At 37.7% G+C, this 17,681-nt stretch overlaps 2 protein-coding genes across 2 annotated transcripts; one reads left to right on the top strand and one right to left on the bottom strand.

Moving 5' to 3' along the window:
* Positions 1 to 75: 75 nt before the first annotated feature.
* On the top strand, positions 76 to 5,921 carry LOC131793218 (palmitoyltransferase ZDHHC4-like). Its single transcript, XM_059110632.2, has 5 exons — positions 76 to 255; positions 453 to 547; positions 1,094 to 1,386; positions 2,959 to 3,203; positions 4,034 to 5,921. Exons 1-5 carry the CDS (start codon positions 82 to 84, stop codon positions 4,406 to 4,408), a joined length of 1,182 nt encoding a protein of 393 aa, XP_058966615.2. The 5' UTR covers positions 76 to 81; the 3' UTR covers positions 4,409 to 5,921.
* A 7,646-nt stretch (positions 5,922 to 13,567) lies between these two features.
* LOC131793243 (chromobox protein homolog 8-like) lies at positions 13,568 to 16,966 on the bottom strand. The gene is made up of 5 exons (XM_059110661.2): positions 16,462 to 16,966; positions 16,321 to 16,364; positions 16,178 to 16,243; positions 15,977 to 16,055; positions 13,568 to 15,792 (listed from the first exon to the last, which is right to left on the bottom strand). Exons 1-5 carry the CDS (start codon positions 16,636 to 16,638, stop codon positions 14,737 to 14,739), a joined length of 1,422 nt encoding a protein of 473 aa, XP_058966644.2. The 5' UTR covers positions 16,639 to 16,966; the 3' UTR covers positions 13,568 to 14,736.
* Between the last annotated feature and the right edge of the window lie 715 nt (positions 16,967 to 17,681).

Here is a 17,681-nt window from a genome sequence, read left to right as displayed (position 1 = left end):
ACAGGATAGTCAGTGGTCGTTTTCGGGACCGTACATGTATTCATACATCAAATATTTTCCAACGGTAAACAAAGATGGCGGATGCGGACTGATGTGCAATCGTCTGCTTTGTCAAAGTCGAAAAGGATGGATTTTCTCTTCATGGCGTTTATATATACTTTAATTTTTGTTACCCTATCATATGTAGTTTTTTTTGGAAGTACTGACTTTCATCGAACTGGTTTAGTAGGTTTTCTACGAAGAAAATTGTTTTCAGTGAGTGTCTTGTCTTTTTGTGTAGCTCTTCTGCGCTTATATATAGTGAAGTCTTTTTTTAACGCTAAGCAAAACTAATCAACTATCATTGAAATAAGCAATTGTGGAATTGTGTCAGATATGCCTTTGTTGGTTGAGTAAGCACGTAGATGTCTTTGTCCATGAAATTAAAGCAATGTTATTTATCTTTAATTTAGGTTTCCCATTTGACGAAGTCTACTTTTGAAAAGTGCGTTCCAGCAGCTTTAACTGGCATCATAAGAAGTGCTACAACTTATCTCTTGTTTAAAAGGTATGCTAAGTTATTTTAATGGCTTTGATTTAGGAGCAAGGTAGTGTTTGATTTTTAAAAGTCGCGTGACAAGTCAGTCGCCTGACATGAGGGTAACAGCTTCCTTGTTCTTAACACCTGTCTGCAGAGCATGGCAGATGCGTGCTCAATTTTCTTCCTGTCTTACTTAAACGTACATTCCACGTGGCAGAATCCCTTTTGCATGCATGAGATCTCGACGAGTTGTGCCGTACTGTCTGCAGACTGCAGCCTCATTCTAACATCAATCCTTCCTCTCTCCACTTCCCTTTGACGCCACACATGTTATAACACTTACATTTGAAAAATTACAAGCCTATCACCATCTGGTAGGAAACTTGAACTGTTTTTTGTAGTGGATGTTGCTGTATTTTTTCTCCAGACTTTTTACCCATTAGATAATTAATTTTATCAAATAAGTCATTCGTGGGAATTGGTAGAGAAGTTCTAAAGCTGACATTTAGAGTGTTTTGAATTGATAACTTTGTAAACTTTCATTTCAGATAATTTAATTTTGTCTCTTTCTAGAAATCCTTGTATTCAGCTTCTTTATGGCTTCCTTATGAGTGGAGGGACTGCTATCTACAGCTTCAAAGTCATTCCTTACTTTGACAAAATGAATACATTTAGCATTGTTACATATATTCTTATAGCCATCAATGTGATGCTGTTTTTGGTTTGTTGTACAAATGATCCTGGTGTGATAAAAGTGACAAATCACACTGAGTACATGAATGACTATAACCCTGATGGTGTATATTACACAACACAAGAGTGTTCTACATGCAAGTTTATTAAGCCAGCAAGATCAAAACATTGCTGTAAGTACATTAATTGTTGATATGTACTTAACTATTACCTCCCAGTAGTCTCTTTAAAACATCAAGTTCAAGCCAGGTTGTTATTAATTATTTGACACTATCTGAAACTACATACAGGTGCCAAAAGAGTGTGTGGGAGATGTGGTGGCCTGGATGCTAGCATGCTGGACTCTGGGTTAAGAGGTTCAGCCATGCATGTTGATTGGCTGTAAAACTTAATACCAACTAATATCTGTGAAAACAAAAAAGTTCAAGTCTGCTTTTGAACCAAATGGTCTAAGAACAAAGGAATTGATCACCATTATCTAGGGTGAGGGACATTGGGATTTTCACTTTTGCATTTTTGTCTTTTTTTAAGATTGGTTTTTCAATTGTTGTGTCAAAAAACTTCAGTTTTTCTGTTTTGGTGTTCATGCAGTTTGCATATTTTCCATTTTTTAGCATTTGGTTTTCGGTTTTTGTGAAAAATTCTAATAGGTTTTCAGATTTAATATCTATGTGGTTTTTGGTTTTTCCTATTTGGGTTCCGTTTTCTCTTTGATCTGAGTGGCAATTATGGGCCTCTACTGATCTGGAATAGTTGCAAAACTTCTGTATGCTCCACTTGTCACCACTGTTGTGGATCGATTAGGGTTTTGACAACTGGGATGTGAAAATTTATCAGTTTTGATGGTTTTGCATAGGGTTTTTGGCTTTTGATCAAATTTTTTTTGGTTTTGCAATTTTGGATGAATTTTTTCTATGGTTTTGCATTTTCTAATGACGCCAGTGCCCTCACCCCCTCTTCTTAAGAGGCTCTTGACTGTTTGAAACAAATTCTCCCCATGTATGACAAGAAATGTAGAGAGGAAAGTTTGGAGAATAACCATATTGATGTCAAGGTGTAGAGAGTTGAGTGTCTTACCTAAGATCACAGAAACATGACAAGGTAAGGGGTTTGAATCAACGCCTCTTCACCTGGAGTCCAGCTTGCTCAGCATTAGGCCATCTATGATGGCAACAGCAGCTTGTTTGTGTAGATAACAATGAGATTTTGAGTACAATTTTGTGTTAATTAGTGCAAGTAAATTTTTCAAAGACAACTAAACTTACTTATGTTTATTTGCACTCAAAATCATGTTAATGATTTATGTGAAAAAAAGCATTACAGAATATCTACATGGACAAAATTTTGACATAAAATTTTTATTGTTTGCACTCCTGTTAAGACTTTGCACTCAAGTTACATTAAAAATGCACTAACATTTTCAGCTTATCAGACATGTGCAATTTTTTTCTTGTATATTATTACAAATTGAAAGAGAACCCTGTTTAACCCTCTAACTCCCATGGGAGACCAAGACAGAGTTTCTCCTACAAGTGATGAGAATAAAGAAAAATATCAATTAGGGGATCATAAGTTGATCAAATGCCAAATTCTCAAAATCAACATTACAAGAATTGTATGGCAGACAGTAAGGAGGATTTCTAATGAGATCTTGGGAGTTAAAGGGTTAATACAGCCTGACATCACCCCAGTTATGCTTTTACCCATTGACATGTTCTGGTGACTCTATTATTTTATTTCAACAGCTCTATGTGATGTGTGTGTGAGTCGTTTTGACCATCACTGCTCCTGGGTGAACAACTGCATTGGAAAGAAAAACTACAAGTTCTTCTTGTGTTTCATCATAAGTACTGCAATACTTTGCGTGTATGGGACACTTGTGATAGCAGTTGTGTTTGGTTATATTGTGCTCTCAAAAGGCCTGATCACCATGAATTATGAGGCCTATGATGGAAAGCGTTATCCTGTAGGAATCAGATTTTTAACCCAGGTAATTCATATTAAAAATTGGATAATTTACATTGTCATACAAGATCCACTGCATACCCCTCTAAATTATCTCATGAACAGAACTTCATGATGAAGAGTAGATGATAGATAAATCTTGTGTCTGAGGCCAACTTGCATAGCTGTTGGAACTTATTCTGGCCTCTTTAGCATGAAACATCTTGGAATAATATTTCATCTGAGGGATTGGCCCCTAACAGGGTATTCCCCTGCATTTTGTCAGCCTTTACCTACAGTTCAACCCTACTCATTTATACCCTTGGGGACACCTTTAGGTAGAATGCATCCCATCACCATCAGCCACTAGAAATTCATCAAATTTCCCTGCATACCAATTTTCTGCTACCATTAATAATCTTGGGTGGAGAGAGGCACTGGGGGAGAAGAACAGTTTCTTGCCTGAAAACACAACACAATGACTCATCCAGGGCTCTAACCCAGACCTCTCAAATTGCCGTCCAGCATATCTACCAGTAGGACAATACATACTTGCATGCATACACTTGAGTATGCATTTCGAGTGACATAAAACCAAAACCAATCATAACAGCCAATCAGAACATAGGAAAATAACACGAGCAGAAAATGAGACCTCGGGGTAAAAACTAGGAAACTACCCGAAGCGCCAAGCCACGAAATGACCTTAGTGTCAGATCTGATTGGCTGACAAAGTGGCGCGTGTTTTCTAGACCAATTACAAAGCGAATTAAAGCAAAACCAGGGCAACCCTGAATAACTTTCGTCAATCTCTTGAAAATCTTTGCAACGACAGAAATTGCTGCAGCAGTAACTCCTTTTATCTTTTCCTTGCAGTATTTGCTGGTTCGGCAACCCTTGCTGGCAATACTATTCCTTGTTGTTTTGTTCTTTGGTGTGGCCATGACAGGATTCTCCTTTTTTCATTTCTACCTTGTTCTTACAAATCAGACCACGAATGAATTTTACAAACGTCATTATTATGGTAAATCCCACCCAAAGTTATCTCGGCAGTCAAAAATCGTCTCGTCTCAGACTGAGAAAACAATGATACGAACAACGAGACGAAGGACTTTAACCCGTAACAAAGAAACCTCGTCAAGAACTTCGACTAATGATGTAGTAGCTACAGAAAAATTGCCATCTCCGAGGACTAGTACACCATATTACATTGGAATTTGGAGAAATATTACAGAAGTAATGCGCGTGTGATTGAGGAAAAAAAGAAAGATTTGGGAGAGATTGTGAGATGGATTTTTTAGCGCTGCCAGGAGAGGGCGCATTAATGCAACTTGCATGTGTTCATAGTAGATTTCTGCAGCGTTTACTTTCATTTTGTTCGATGAAAAATTTATTTTTGGACACTAATATTTTGAAGGAAAAGAAGTTTGATCGAGGAAGTTTGGTATTCTTAATTGCATTTCACTTCATTAAAAAAAGTTACAATATTTCAAAGATATGCAAGATTCTTAAGATAACACTCGAGATTTCTCAGGATATTTCAACTTATCCCTGTCAATCTTTGAGAACCCACGAATATTTCAGGGTTTGGTTTTACTGTATTCAAAGGCGATGCTCTGATGCCAAAATTGACTGTAAAATGGTTCTGTAGCTTTTTTAATAATCCCACCATGACTGTTCCTTTTGCTAGTCAACTCACGATTCAGTAGCTGAAGGTTGCGGAAACTACATTTCTATTCACTTAAAGTCCAGAAAAGGGCAGTACATTCCGGCCGAATTTTAACTCATTCTTGACCCATCCTTTCGAATTTCTTTATTTTAATGGGTTATGAGATGACTCAAATTTTCACTTTTTTTCTAGTACGATGTCAAACTATTGGGTTTTTATTGGACGCAGTCTACTGTATCGACTCGTTACATTTACTCGACCGGGAAAGTCAAACATAATTGTCTAATTCACTTGAGTTGAATGTTGTCTAAAACTTTAGTTACTTTTGTTAACGTAGTGCTTCCTCACATATCCAAATTCAACTCGAAAGAATTGGTAAGAGAGTATTTACATTTTATAATATACTGCAGGCAACTTCTGCTCTCTCTACCACGCTGAGCCAATGAAAGGTATTCTATGTTTTGTTTTAAAACTTTAATTTTCTTTTTCATGCATCCGTTAGCTTCTTTCTGTTCTAACCATATATGGATTAAACAACAGACCGCATCTTCTATCGTTTTACGTGCGTAATAACTCATGCAGGCAGGAGCAATGAGCTCCCGACGTAGGATGTCAGTGGGAGAACTAGAAAAATTTGAAAAATTAACGTCGGGTACAGTCAGCAAGCTTTTCGTGAGTCTTCCGATTTCCTAAGAGGGTCATCAGTACGCTGGTGGCGAAGAGTGTGGTCTTATTTTGTGATGAAACAACCGTGAAAAGTTTGTGAACAGTTATTTCCAGTCTGGACAGTTATTTCCAGTTGCAAAGGACTGAAGCAGCAACATAATTAAAAGAATGTTGCAACATTCATACCCCTTGTTTTACCTTTCTGCTGACACCATTTTTGTGAGGTTTAATCGAAGATTCTGTCTCCGAATGCGGAAAATTCGGAGACAACGTTCCCACGTATTTTCTATTTTTGAAGTGTTCCGCCCTCGCTTTTGCAAATAGAAGAGAAAAGCGACGTTGGAAACTTTTTTTAATTAGAGTAAGGCCGATCAAGAAATCCTATAAACTCTTTCTGTATAACGGACACTGAATTGATGCATTATAAAATTGAACACAGAGAAGAATAAAAATCCATGAATGTGGTGATATACTCCTTGAAAACTGTCAAGTAATCTTGTGAAAGCAGCGTACCTATTCACACATACACAGAAAATCCATGAGCAAAGATTGCAATGCCTCTAAGTCTTATTGTCGCACAAACAGGAATGCCAGTCACAGTACAAGTCAAACTGCGCAGCATCAAACCTACGTACGTCGATTAGTGAGGAGCAAAGTTCCGAACATTTTTAGCAGAAGTGACGTAGGGAAAAACTTAGTGATGAAAGTTATTGGCTTTTCGAATCCACTTGATGAAAGAGTTAGTACAAGAAATCGCGGAGACCTTTGAGATTTCCTCGTGATGCAGCAATCAATCAATCAAATCATTATTGCACCACGTGGGATCAGGTTGTTTTGTGCATCTCCCAGCTGGCTTAATTTACGTCCTTTTTACGAACGGAAAAACGTGCATGGCACTGAAAATCCATCTTTACGGAGTGTAATTAGCGCGTGGGAGGATCCCGTGCACAAGGAGAAAATGGCAGCGTGTACTATGGCCGAACAGGCTCGTTAGGAATGTGAATCGTGATTTTCCTTCTTTTTAACCCCTCTGTTCATTTAATTTATTGCTCTAGCAGATATCAATCGCAAGGTCTTGAGACAAATGAAATAAAACGGCTGAAAAAAGAGCTTATTTTCTGTTTAGTTCGAAAGGGCTGTTGAACTGAATTAATTACTGCGGTAAATCATGCTCGTAACTCATCTTCTACGTATTAATGAAAAGTGTCACTGCGTTTCGCTAGCGTGCCGACCGAAGAATTCACCACCACGCAAACAATACTTCTTTTGGTATCACATTCTTGGCTAAGGACGATAAACCGTGAGCTTCTTTGTACTGGTTAGCAGTGGACGATAAAGAACCCACGCACTTCTCGCAAAGAGCTGGGAACGCAGTTCCCAGTGTTGTGGTCAGGCTTTGTTAATGTTCACAATTTTTTAAGATCCCCAATAAATATTTTCTGTATAGAAAGAGTGGTGCAATAAAAGAAGTAGGAGGGACGTTGTTTTTATGATGCGGTGGAGGAAAAGTTGACAAAATTGAAACGCTTTTAAAACGATGTGTAAAATTTATTTTAGACGGAGTGAATCGGCTTAAAATGAGTTTCTCATTATGGGGGTTAAAATACTTATTCAAGAACAGATAGGGTCGTCGATGCATCAGGTGAGAAAGATTTTTAGTTGCCTTTTGTCATACTTAAAGCATTACGATAAAAAAAAGTTAGTCTATGAAACAGTTCACGCTGCCTAGACATTGGCAGTTGCGCATCAAAACTGTTATTTTTAAGAACTCCCGCAATATACCGATATAGGTTGAGAGCCCCGTTTAAATGGTGATAAACCATAGTATTTGATATACACCCTAAATAAAACGTGAGAACTTTTGCTGGGGTCTTTTGAAACCGTTTCACTTTATTGTGGGTATAAAAAATAAACAAGAACGGTTTAAAACGTTATACGCGGTGATGTTTGTGAAGATTTGCCGCCGTAATAACTGGGCGACCTTCTGAGGTCGGTGGTAAACGTGATACTATTTATAGTTGAATTAGTCTTTATTCTTATCTTAAAAACCACAGATAAGAGCAGCCTTTCACTTAATTCAGTCAAATATAATTAAAGCCCTAAATATTTGGCATGCGTTCACAGATACCATTTTCACCTAAGGTGCGGTCGCGAGCACGATTTTTACTTTATAATTGCTTCGGTGGGTTTATCATGATAATATTTCTCTGGTTCATCTCAATCGTAAGGTTGAGTTTAAGGAAGTCAAAGTGTTTTAAAAGCTTTTAATCGTAACCTACTTAAGCCTCAATCGGCTTTTAAATCGATCAGATTTTATCAGATAAACATCACTTAACGTAAATTTGAGATGGTGTTTTTTCTTGTTTTTGTTTTTATTTTTTTAGTCACTCTCCGTTTCTTGTCCGATCTTTTGAATTTTTTTATCCACTCTACTAGTGGAATTTATAAATCAATATAACCGGCAAGAAGGCTGCAAACCATTTCCTATTTAGCTTTCAAAATCGTAATATTGTTTCAACGATAAACGTACAGTTTTCAGCTGAAATATTTCCTGAATGTTCCAGTCTTCGAAGCGATTTCAAAGAAATGAAATCTTGAAAAAAAGAGAAAGTTGAAGAATTAAGTGTTTTTTGTTTACTTGACTGTCCATTAACCACGTTATTTGAGACTCAATTTAATTTAAAAAAAAACAATATGAAAAATATGTTGTACCGCACGTGCAAGTTGAGTTGGCTTGACACAATAATACCATTCCTTTTAAGGCACCGAGCAGTGCGCGGTGAAATCTTGCTGTGGGTTTGAAACTTCTTACGCTAGATTTGATTGCAAATTCGTTTTATGGCCGAGTTATTCTAAAGTATTCTCGATTGTTCGTCGTCTTACAGTGATAGTGTTTAAGATTTTTTTTTTTTCAGAATAAGAAATCCCATTACACTGAAACAAGAAACAATTTTTGCTCGCGCAACTCACAAACAGTTCAGAGTCCATTTATGACGTCATAAATGAAACAAAAACAAAAAACAAAAAAAAAAGGTGGAGTTTCACAAGTTGTTTCATGCAATCAGCGACCGCACATTCTTTCAACTCATAGAAGCTTTTTCACCCCAAAGACTGTTATCACTCCACCCTGCCTTGATTTTCACTTAGGTAAGTTCTAACTACGGGGCTGATGTTCGTTCTTTTAGTTTTTGCAGTAACCGAGAAGCTCTGTTGACCATAAAAAGCTAATTGAGGTCAAACTTACTCGATCAATCAAAAACTCAGGGTTAATATCATTAAAACTCAGTGAAATATTTGACGGAATAAAGCGTTACTTTGATCAGTACAACCATGATTTTCACAAATACGTCCACAACAACGTACAAACGGTACACAAAATGAAAAAGCTACCGTTTATTTTTTTCTAGTTTTCCTAGCAACTAAGAGAACCTAAGCTGTCACAAATTTGCATACTCATTGCGATGAAAAAGCTAATTTTGAGTATAACAAACGTTTGTTTAACAAACGCGTAGTCACTGTCGTAAATAATCCGTAATTATTTGACGGAATAAAACACGACAATAGTCAGCCACTGATTAACCCTTAATTCGGCGAGGCACCTCAGTGTTGGCCCTTCCTCGAGAGCGGTTAAGTTTAAGTAGCATCTTATTCTGAAGGATATTAAAAGCTTAAAAATCCTCGAACAAAAATACATCTCATTGAGAATTCCAGTCACATACACTTGTTTATTACCTTTGTGGGAGGTGTTTTTTTCCTTTTAAGAACAACGTTTCCGGAGATTTAAACATTAATCATTTGTGTAAAGTCAATTTAAATTAAATGTAGCGTTGACAAAGGAATTCTCGTTGAAGATTGTGGTTTTCGTATTCAGAGTGAGGGGCGATTTCTGGCTTTAGTGGCCTCAAACTTTCGCACATGCTGACAATTCCTTGAGGTCTTATTTACCATAAAATTTTGGCTCTGTAGTACGTTTTAAGGAGATTTTGCGCATAGTTAGTAACGTGAAAAGAGCGAAGTTAGTGAAGTCCAAAGAGCACTCTTTAAATCACCCTGTTGACAGAGATGAAGTAAGAACTGACGCTCATATGGAATTTCCTGTCAGCCTTTAACTTAGAAAACAAGTTGATTAATAGACAATTACGTTTAGTCATAATGCGAGGTCAAAATACATCTCGTTTTTGTTTTGAAAAATATACTTAATTTACATTTCGTTTTGTAACATTTGCTGCATTTTTCCCGGTTTCACTTTAAACAGCATTGTTCACGTTGCGATTGTGATATTTAAGCTTTTTTCAGTGGTTTCGATAAGTTAAAATCTTGAAAATTTAATTCATAATTAAAGCAAAACCTAAAAGAAAAGTGTTTTAACCCTTCAACTCCCATGAGTGACCGAGACAGAATTTCTCCTTACAATATCAATACAATACTAAGAAGACAAGTGATGAGAATAATCACAAATATCAATTAGGGGACAATTAGTTAATCCAAGAGCAAATTCTTCAAACAAACATCATATGAGTTGTATGGCAGAAAGTAAGGAGAATTACTATCGAGATCTTGGGAGTAAAAGGGTTAAACACACGCACATTCTGATGATTAAAATTATCTCTGCAATGTTCCTCATCGTCAATAACTGACGCTGAACGCCATCAAAGAATGATTTCAAGCGATCAGTGGAAAAAAGTCAGCTAGTGCTATCTTTCGGACCGACTACGTAATGAAAAAAAAAATCTGTGTGCGATGTATGGGGTTAAACTTCACCACCTGACTCGTCATCGATATAAAAAATAAATTTCCTGTTTAAGACAATCGGCTTCATTAAACGGACCTAGGTTCAATACTGCTAAAAGGTTTTAAACTAGTCTCTTGACTCTTAGAAACAATTTTTGGTATAAAATATGGAGATCCTTTGATTAAAAGTGGGACAAGTTTACAACAACTGTTTTATTCCTAGAAAACACCACTGGGATAAATTATTTTGGTTGATTTATTTCAACTTTCAGTCATCCCTGAATCATATCGCTTATGACAGCCGCAATAGAAGGGGCCCGGCGAGCTTTTCCTATGGGAGGAGAATGAAAATCCCATCTCCCCATGGTTTTTACTATTAGGAATAAGAAGGAAAATGGCATGACATCTTTATGAAATAAAACCGGCTCTCCATTTCAGCTCCATCCATTTTTACTCTGTCTGCGCTGAAGAAGTCTTTCGCGCACTCACTTTTCGCTAGTTTACCTCCAAGCGAGCGTTTGGCGCAGGCAGGGGAACATACAAATGCAAAATTTCTTAGCTTGGTCTCGAATCCTATCGAACATCGATATATTTTTACCTTGCCGTGCTCTTGATAAACCCTTGACATCTTGTGTCACAATCAAAACAGTTTCTATAACCAAATCCGTTTATGTAAAAAAAAAAAAAAAAAAAAAAAACTATTATAAGGAATCTAGTGGTGTCTGGATAAATTGTGTATTAATTTCTTCTGTGTTTAATTATTACCCTCCTCCGTCCTTTTAATGAAACCTTTCATCAGGTTGTCAGTATGTGCATGGACACGTGTAGCTATGTCGTGGTCCAGCCCTATTAATGACCTAGAATGTTATCTCCTTGGGCAGATATCTTCTTTGAAAACATCAGTATTTCCCGAGTCATGAAAAGTAGCTCCATGTACCTCTTTAAAGCGCCAACACACCCTATTGAAATAAATAAATAGTTGTAGCCTGACATCACCAACCTTTTCCATATTTATTATAGTTTCTGCTTAAAAAAAAGTCAGTACCCACCCATTTTTGCCTACGGAGAGATTGTTTAGAAGGGAATTTTACCGGATGTAGATTATGAGTTATTGACTAATTCGAAGTTTCTAATGTGGTTTTGCAAGACTGCAATAGGTGCGTCTACCATCATGAACTCGAACAACAGCTGAAAATCCAGCAAATTCTCAAAACAAATATTCGTGATTCAAGATGAGTCGTTATAAGTCAACAAAATGTATCCTGTTTACGACAAATTTAAATAATCCTTAATTTTAGGAGGTTCAATTTCACCTGGATGTTTTCCATTTGATTTGTGGAAGGTGAAGTTACGCATTGAAATTATGACTCGACAAAAACATGTTTTTTAAAAGAGTATTTTTCAGCACTTATACTTTCATTGCATCATTGTGACGTTTTAAAATTACACAGCCCGCAGCTTTAATATTTAGGCGAGAATATACGAGATAAACGTTACATTGGCATTGCCGAGAAAACGATTAGCCGTGTAGTAATCAATGAATTTTCCGCAAGATCCCTGGATTTAAAGAATCTTGCATGCTTTCTATTCCCATTTGCTTCTAAAATTGATTATTTTGCCATGAAGAACGCTGTCACTTGTTTCTATTTTACAGTGTTGTAGGTTGGACAGTTTGTTATCACAGAAGGAGATGGTTATTGAACCAAATGGGTGAATAAAATTGTTTATAATGTGTTTACCGGTGGCCCTAAATTTTCAAATTGATCGATTTTTCCGTTGATACCAGCTGGGAGCCCATCCGGTTCAAATTCTAGGCACGAACGATCAGAGATGTCCAAGCGGACGCATATTCCATCTGGAAACCTCCCTTAATCGACTCCAAACACGTAATTGCGTGGGTTGAATATAAAAGTTGGTGGAGTGTCGAGTATAGAATTTTCTTTCGCGATTACTCAATTCAATGGCTTTTATGATGCCAGTTGTCCTTTTTTTCAGAAACTTTATTTCACAAAGTACGTGATGACGCGTAACTGTTTGTCAGATCTGGAGCGTGAAACTAACTATTTGCAGTGTTGTCTTCAATCAGACACTTTCTCCTTGCGAATGTCAGCATTTGTTAATTATATACCCACGGATACAGTACGTGTTCGTGATGAAGAAGTTAGGGCGAAACAGAGAAGCGTCACACAAACATTTCTCCAGCTTTTTTTCTCCAAGAACGATCTTGACGATGAGCTGTAACGTTATCTCAATGTCAAGTTTTTTTTATTGGAAAATCTAGGATGAAAAACGCCCGAGACATAAAAAGATTCTTCCTTCATTTGAACTCGATGAGGTAGAGAATTTTAATCGAGGTTTATGTAACAGTTTTGACAATGAATTGTGACGTTATCTCAATGTCAAGTTTTATTATTGGAAATCTAGGATGAAAAACGCCTGAGACTTAAAGAGGTTTTTCGTTCAGTTAAACTCGATAAGATAAAGAATCCTACTTAAATTTTATATAAAAAAAAGCTGCTTCTCTCGATATTCATTCATCGTGCAGTTTTTTGTTTCCGTGCGATTTTCGTTTGCACAAAATGCAAAATTTCTATACCAATTCAAAGTGCACTTTTGCGCCAAACCTTTGTCGTTTAACACGTACTATTTTAATAGAAGTGCTTTTTTATCAGTTTATCAAAGCAGTTGTCTTATTCTGGCCAACAACTACCTAAGTGGAGAGAATTGAATATTTCATGACATGACTGATTTCGAAATCGCACCTCGAAAACAAGAACTATTTTTTTACGTTCAGCCTGCGTGGCAAGTATTCACATCGAAGCGGCCTATTTTAAGAATATTATTTTCAGTCAATTATTTCTGTAAAATTAACATCCTCGACGCTAGACTTACGCACGCATCACGACGATATTCAACCTACACAGGAGTCCTTGACAATTTGTAATAAAAGCAAGCTTGATTTATTATTTCGAATAATTGCAAATACCCAACGTGTGCATGTAAACATTGTTATCTTTTACTCGAGTTGCCCGAGTGAAGTTGTAACATGCATGAGCAAGCCAAATGGAAATTTCGTAAATTAACTCTGAAATACCGTCGCCACTTTTCCTTTTATCCGGTGGATGAAGTGAAAAGTTAATTCGTATTTATTGCTGGAAAGAAGCTTCGTAAATTGCTGTCGTTTCTTCAAACGAAAATATTTTACGTCGATACTAGGAAAACCACGTCGGCACCAATAAATGCACAGGCTTCTACGATGGGTTTCCAAAACCCATCGTAGAAGCCTGTGCATTTACAATTACGGCGATGATAGAGCAAAAAGATCCACAATGAAAGTAGCATTTAATGTTAACTTTTATTTCGGTTAATACACGTCTTCTGTACACAACTTTAACTCAACGGCCGCTTTGGACCTACACATAGCGCCCACACATGTAGGCAGTTTTATTTAATCTCCCCGACTGAAATATTCAACAAGACACGTATCGAATAATTCTGTATGGCTTATCAAAAAATTCGTAAGATTTCAAATCGAGGATTAAGTGCATTCTGGAAATATCTAACAATCTTCAATTTACTTGTTTTCATTACAAAGTATGGCGTTTTTAATAACGCTGTCAATGACGATTTCAAGTCTTCATTCGCGAAGCTAAGATCATATACGCTACTTTAATTTTTCGCCGTTTTTCTTTGCTGGTTTATCCTATGTTTTTATTAAAAAAAACTTATAATGCCGGCTTCGTGGCTTAACAAACAATGTTCACTCCAAACACGTATGTGTGAACTGTAGTGGACTAAGGATAAAACTTTGCTTTATGGAAAAGATCTCAAAATTTTCTCCCCATATTTCTGCTGGTTGATGTAAATGAGAACAACTTAGTTTGCTCACAGTTCGGATCCTTTGTGATCATCGACGACAGAGAGCTCGTGCCAGCGGGAGAACAGTTTTATTTACAGCGTTCTAGAATTTACAACTAAACTTTCAGTTTACCTGTAGTTTGATCTAACACAATTTGTTTTTTTGTGGGGTCTCGAGAAGACGTGGTTGTTGATTTCCCGATGTTTCAATAAGCTGGCAGACATCGCATATGTGTTTAATCGTGGCCCCTATGTTTTGATTTAAGCATTGATGCTTGCTTTATAAGTTAGATTTAATCAAAACGACAACCACAAATCCAACAGAAAAACCCAACAATGAACTCGTACAACTTCAAAGCTACCGTGGGAATGAATCTAGTCAATTTCGGAACAGTTACGACACGCGACGTCAAAGATGTTGCAAAGGTTTCGTTGTTTTTACTCTTCTAGCCTATTGTAAGGTAACGAACTGAATGTAAGAACGCTCAATCCATGCTCAAATGATCCATTAGCATGGCGCAAAGGTCATCAAGCGACCGTAAAATTGTTGACAACTGTATACACATCCACGTCTATGAACAGATGCACTGGGAAATGAAACTCTCGCTGGCTGGTAGTAGTTTTAGCTGACAAGCGGATTCATGATATCTGCGTTTCACCTTTGCCGAAAGAACCCTTTATCAGTTAAACACTCTTTCACCGTAACTGTAACAAAGTTTGATGTTACATCAGTAATGAAGATCTGGTCAATCAAAGGCTTCCTCCAGCTTTCAATTGGCGTAGATTTTGTGGAGTGTTCATTCTCGCTTGGTAGGCAAGCGCGAGAAGCATATGTATTTTCCGTCATCTCCGAGACAAGCAACTCTCCGTTTCGGCGCTGTTTATTTTGCGATGGAAAACTTCTATAAAATCCATCGGAGCCACTGATGGCTGTAGCAGTCTGATTCTGGCCGCCTTCAACGCGAAAAATTTTGCCTGACTTGCTAGATTTTGCGTGGTTGCCTTTGTCAAAGTCCGCCGTAACGGAGCATGCATTGACAAAGTTCTCGCCGTTCATTTTCATTGTCATTTGTTTCAATTCCCCGTTGCTGCCAGTTTCAGCATCGCTTATGCCGTCTCGACGTTTCTGTGAAGCTGTTTTCGTGATTTCACGTTCTGCTGAGTCGAGATAAATCTTATCGGGAACTTTCACGGCTTCACGCCATGGTTTACCGGATGTACTACCCCAGAGAGAGCCTTTTTCATCATTACCGTTTAATCCTTCCGAATTGATCTTTAATTTCGTCTCCTGAGGGATAGCAGCTTTGCTCAGGGAGAAATCCTCCTCTACTTCTCCAGAAATCGGCCCATTCGGAAGCTCAGAGTTGGAATTATTGGTGTATTTTTCCCGAGAACTTCCCGCGTCATTAACGTTGAGTGTTGTCATTTTGTGGTTTCCCAGAGGTTTTCCTGTTTGGGTGCTCTGTAAGCGCGGTGCTGCATCCGAGCTTGATAAACTTAAATCCGGGCCAAGAACTTGATGTGGAGAATGCAAACACGCTGGCGGATTAACTTCAGTGCCATTGAATTCAAATTCGTTGCTTGCAGCATCATCACCAACAAAACTAGAATCACTGCTGTCGCTTTCATGCAAGCTTCCTCTGCAGTCTTCGTCTTCAATGCCATCCCACTCCAGTGAATTCGCATCGCCTCTCATGAGGAAATTTGGACCCTGAAATTACAAACAAGTATCGTAATAAATAATATTTCTACATTGGACAATGACAAGTTAAAACATGCTTGATCTGGCCACAAAGTTTATTTTACGATGTTTTTTGGCGCGCGAGTTGTCGCAATCGACGTTTAACGTATTTAAATTGCAATATTCTTCCATACAAAGAGACGTCAACACTAACCGTTTCGATTCTCGGCTTTTTGTTAGAAGTTGTTGCAATCCCTCGCTGCCACCTTGAGCGTTTTCCTCTTCGTCTTCGGCTAAAATTTTAAAAGATGCAAATAAAAACCAAACGCGTCATCCAGATGCGAAACTCTAAGCGCTGCATAATCAGATGGAAAGCTCTGAAATTACGACATTCTCGTTCACGCTCTGACTCTACCTGTTTTCATACGCCAAAAGCAGTCGAGCGTCAAGGATATTATCGGCCGGCTCCCAGGTGTTGTGTCTGTAAAATTCAACAAAATATTCTTATCATTCTGTAGCTGTAAAATAATTTTACTGTCGATGCAAAATTGTTCTTACTTTGCAGACCATCCCTTCCACTTCACCAAGTACTCGATTTTACCCTGTCAAAAAAACACAGGCAGAAAATTCACATTTAGGGAAGCACTTCTGGCGAAAATCAACACAAATATGATACGGTTTCGACAGCAGATTTCTTACCTTTCGGGTTCGTTTTTTCAAGATACATTCGGCAGCGAAAATGCCATCAACTGGCGGTGAATTGTCGCTGTTTTCCACCGTGGACAGTGCTTCAGCCATCTCTCCATTTACGTCCATTGCCGTCTCGGCTGGAAATTCAATATTTACTCGGCCCGAGGGAATTCGAATTTCATTCATTGTCCATCCCGTAATATTAACCAAAACAATCACGAATTACGTCATAGCACCTAGATCCTATGGGCTGCGAAATCGCTTTTTATCGCTTCCCGAAGGTGTAATTGGCCTTTCTCACTTCTCTCAAAGGCGTTAAATTAAAACATATACAGAAAACCCGCGTAGTATTGTCGTTGAGAGAGAATGGTTGAGTCTGACCACCGACTCTGTTTTAAATTGCTCACTAACGCTATTTCAACGTGTTATCAAAGTTAATCTGTCCACCTGACGTCACGAAACACTTCCAAATGAGATGAAATCGGCTGACTTGGCTGAAAGCGTTGTATGAGAAAAAGAACACGTATGAAACCAAAATAGCAACATTGTGAAATCAGCTACGGGCTATTCTACTAGTTTTGAACCGGTTCTTATTATGCTGATGTACCAGTATTTGTTTCACACGTGGAGAACGTTTTAGTTTCGAACTATTGTCTTGATCATTTCCAGTTTTTCAAGGAACTTCATGCCATAGTCACCTCAAAGCTACCAGCAATGAAAACCTAAAATCTGAGAAACCCTTTCGTGTATTGTCGTCGTTTAGCGTTTCAAATTTAATCAAATCTCTTTGAAACGACGTGCGCTGTTCTTTGCATCCGTTTTCAGCCATCAAAGAATTAAGAACAGCGAGAATGTTTTCAGTAAAATCACACGATGCCTTAAAATGTCGGCAGAAATGTCTCATGTTCAACCACGTGCACAAGGTGTGAGAAGCACATGATGTGAATTTTGCAAGCTAGAGAAGTATGTTCGGTCAAATTTATTGTAAGATAAAATAGACAGCTTAGGCTTCTCGCTACGATTTCAAGGCACAGATTAAATCAACTTAACTCAAGTCAATCTTTAAAGGCAAACATTAAAATTAATTCTAAAGAGAACTGACAATAAAACGTAACAGAGTTACAATTATATTTTTGATATCTTTTACCTGAGAGTTGTTTTACTTTTTTGGAAGGAAGAAGCGAAATTGTTCTTCCTTTCACACACCGAAAATTGATTGTTTAGTCATT

The sequence above is a fragment of the Pocillopora verrucosa genome, chromosome 8 (assembly GCF_036669915.1).
Source record: "Pocillopora verrucosa isolate sample1 chromosome 8, ASM3666991v2, whole genome shotgun sequence".
Lineage (NCBI taxonomy): Eukaryota > Metazoa > Cnidaria > Anthozoa > Scleractinia > Pocilloporidae > Pocillopora > Pocillopora verrucosa.
Note: the sequence above shows the minus strand (reverse complement) of the source record. Positions and strands in the feature narration are given on the sequence as shown.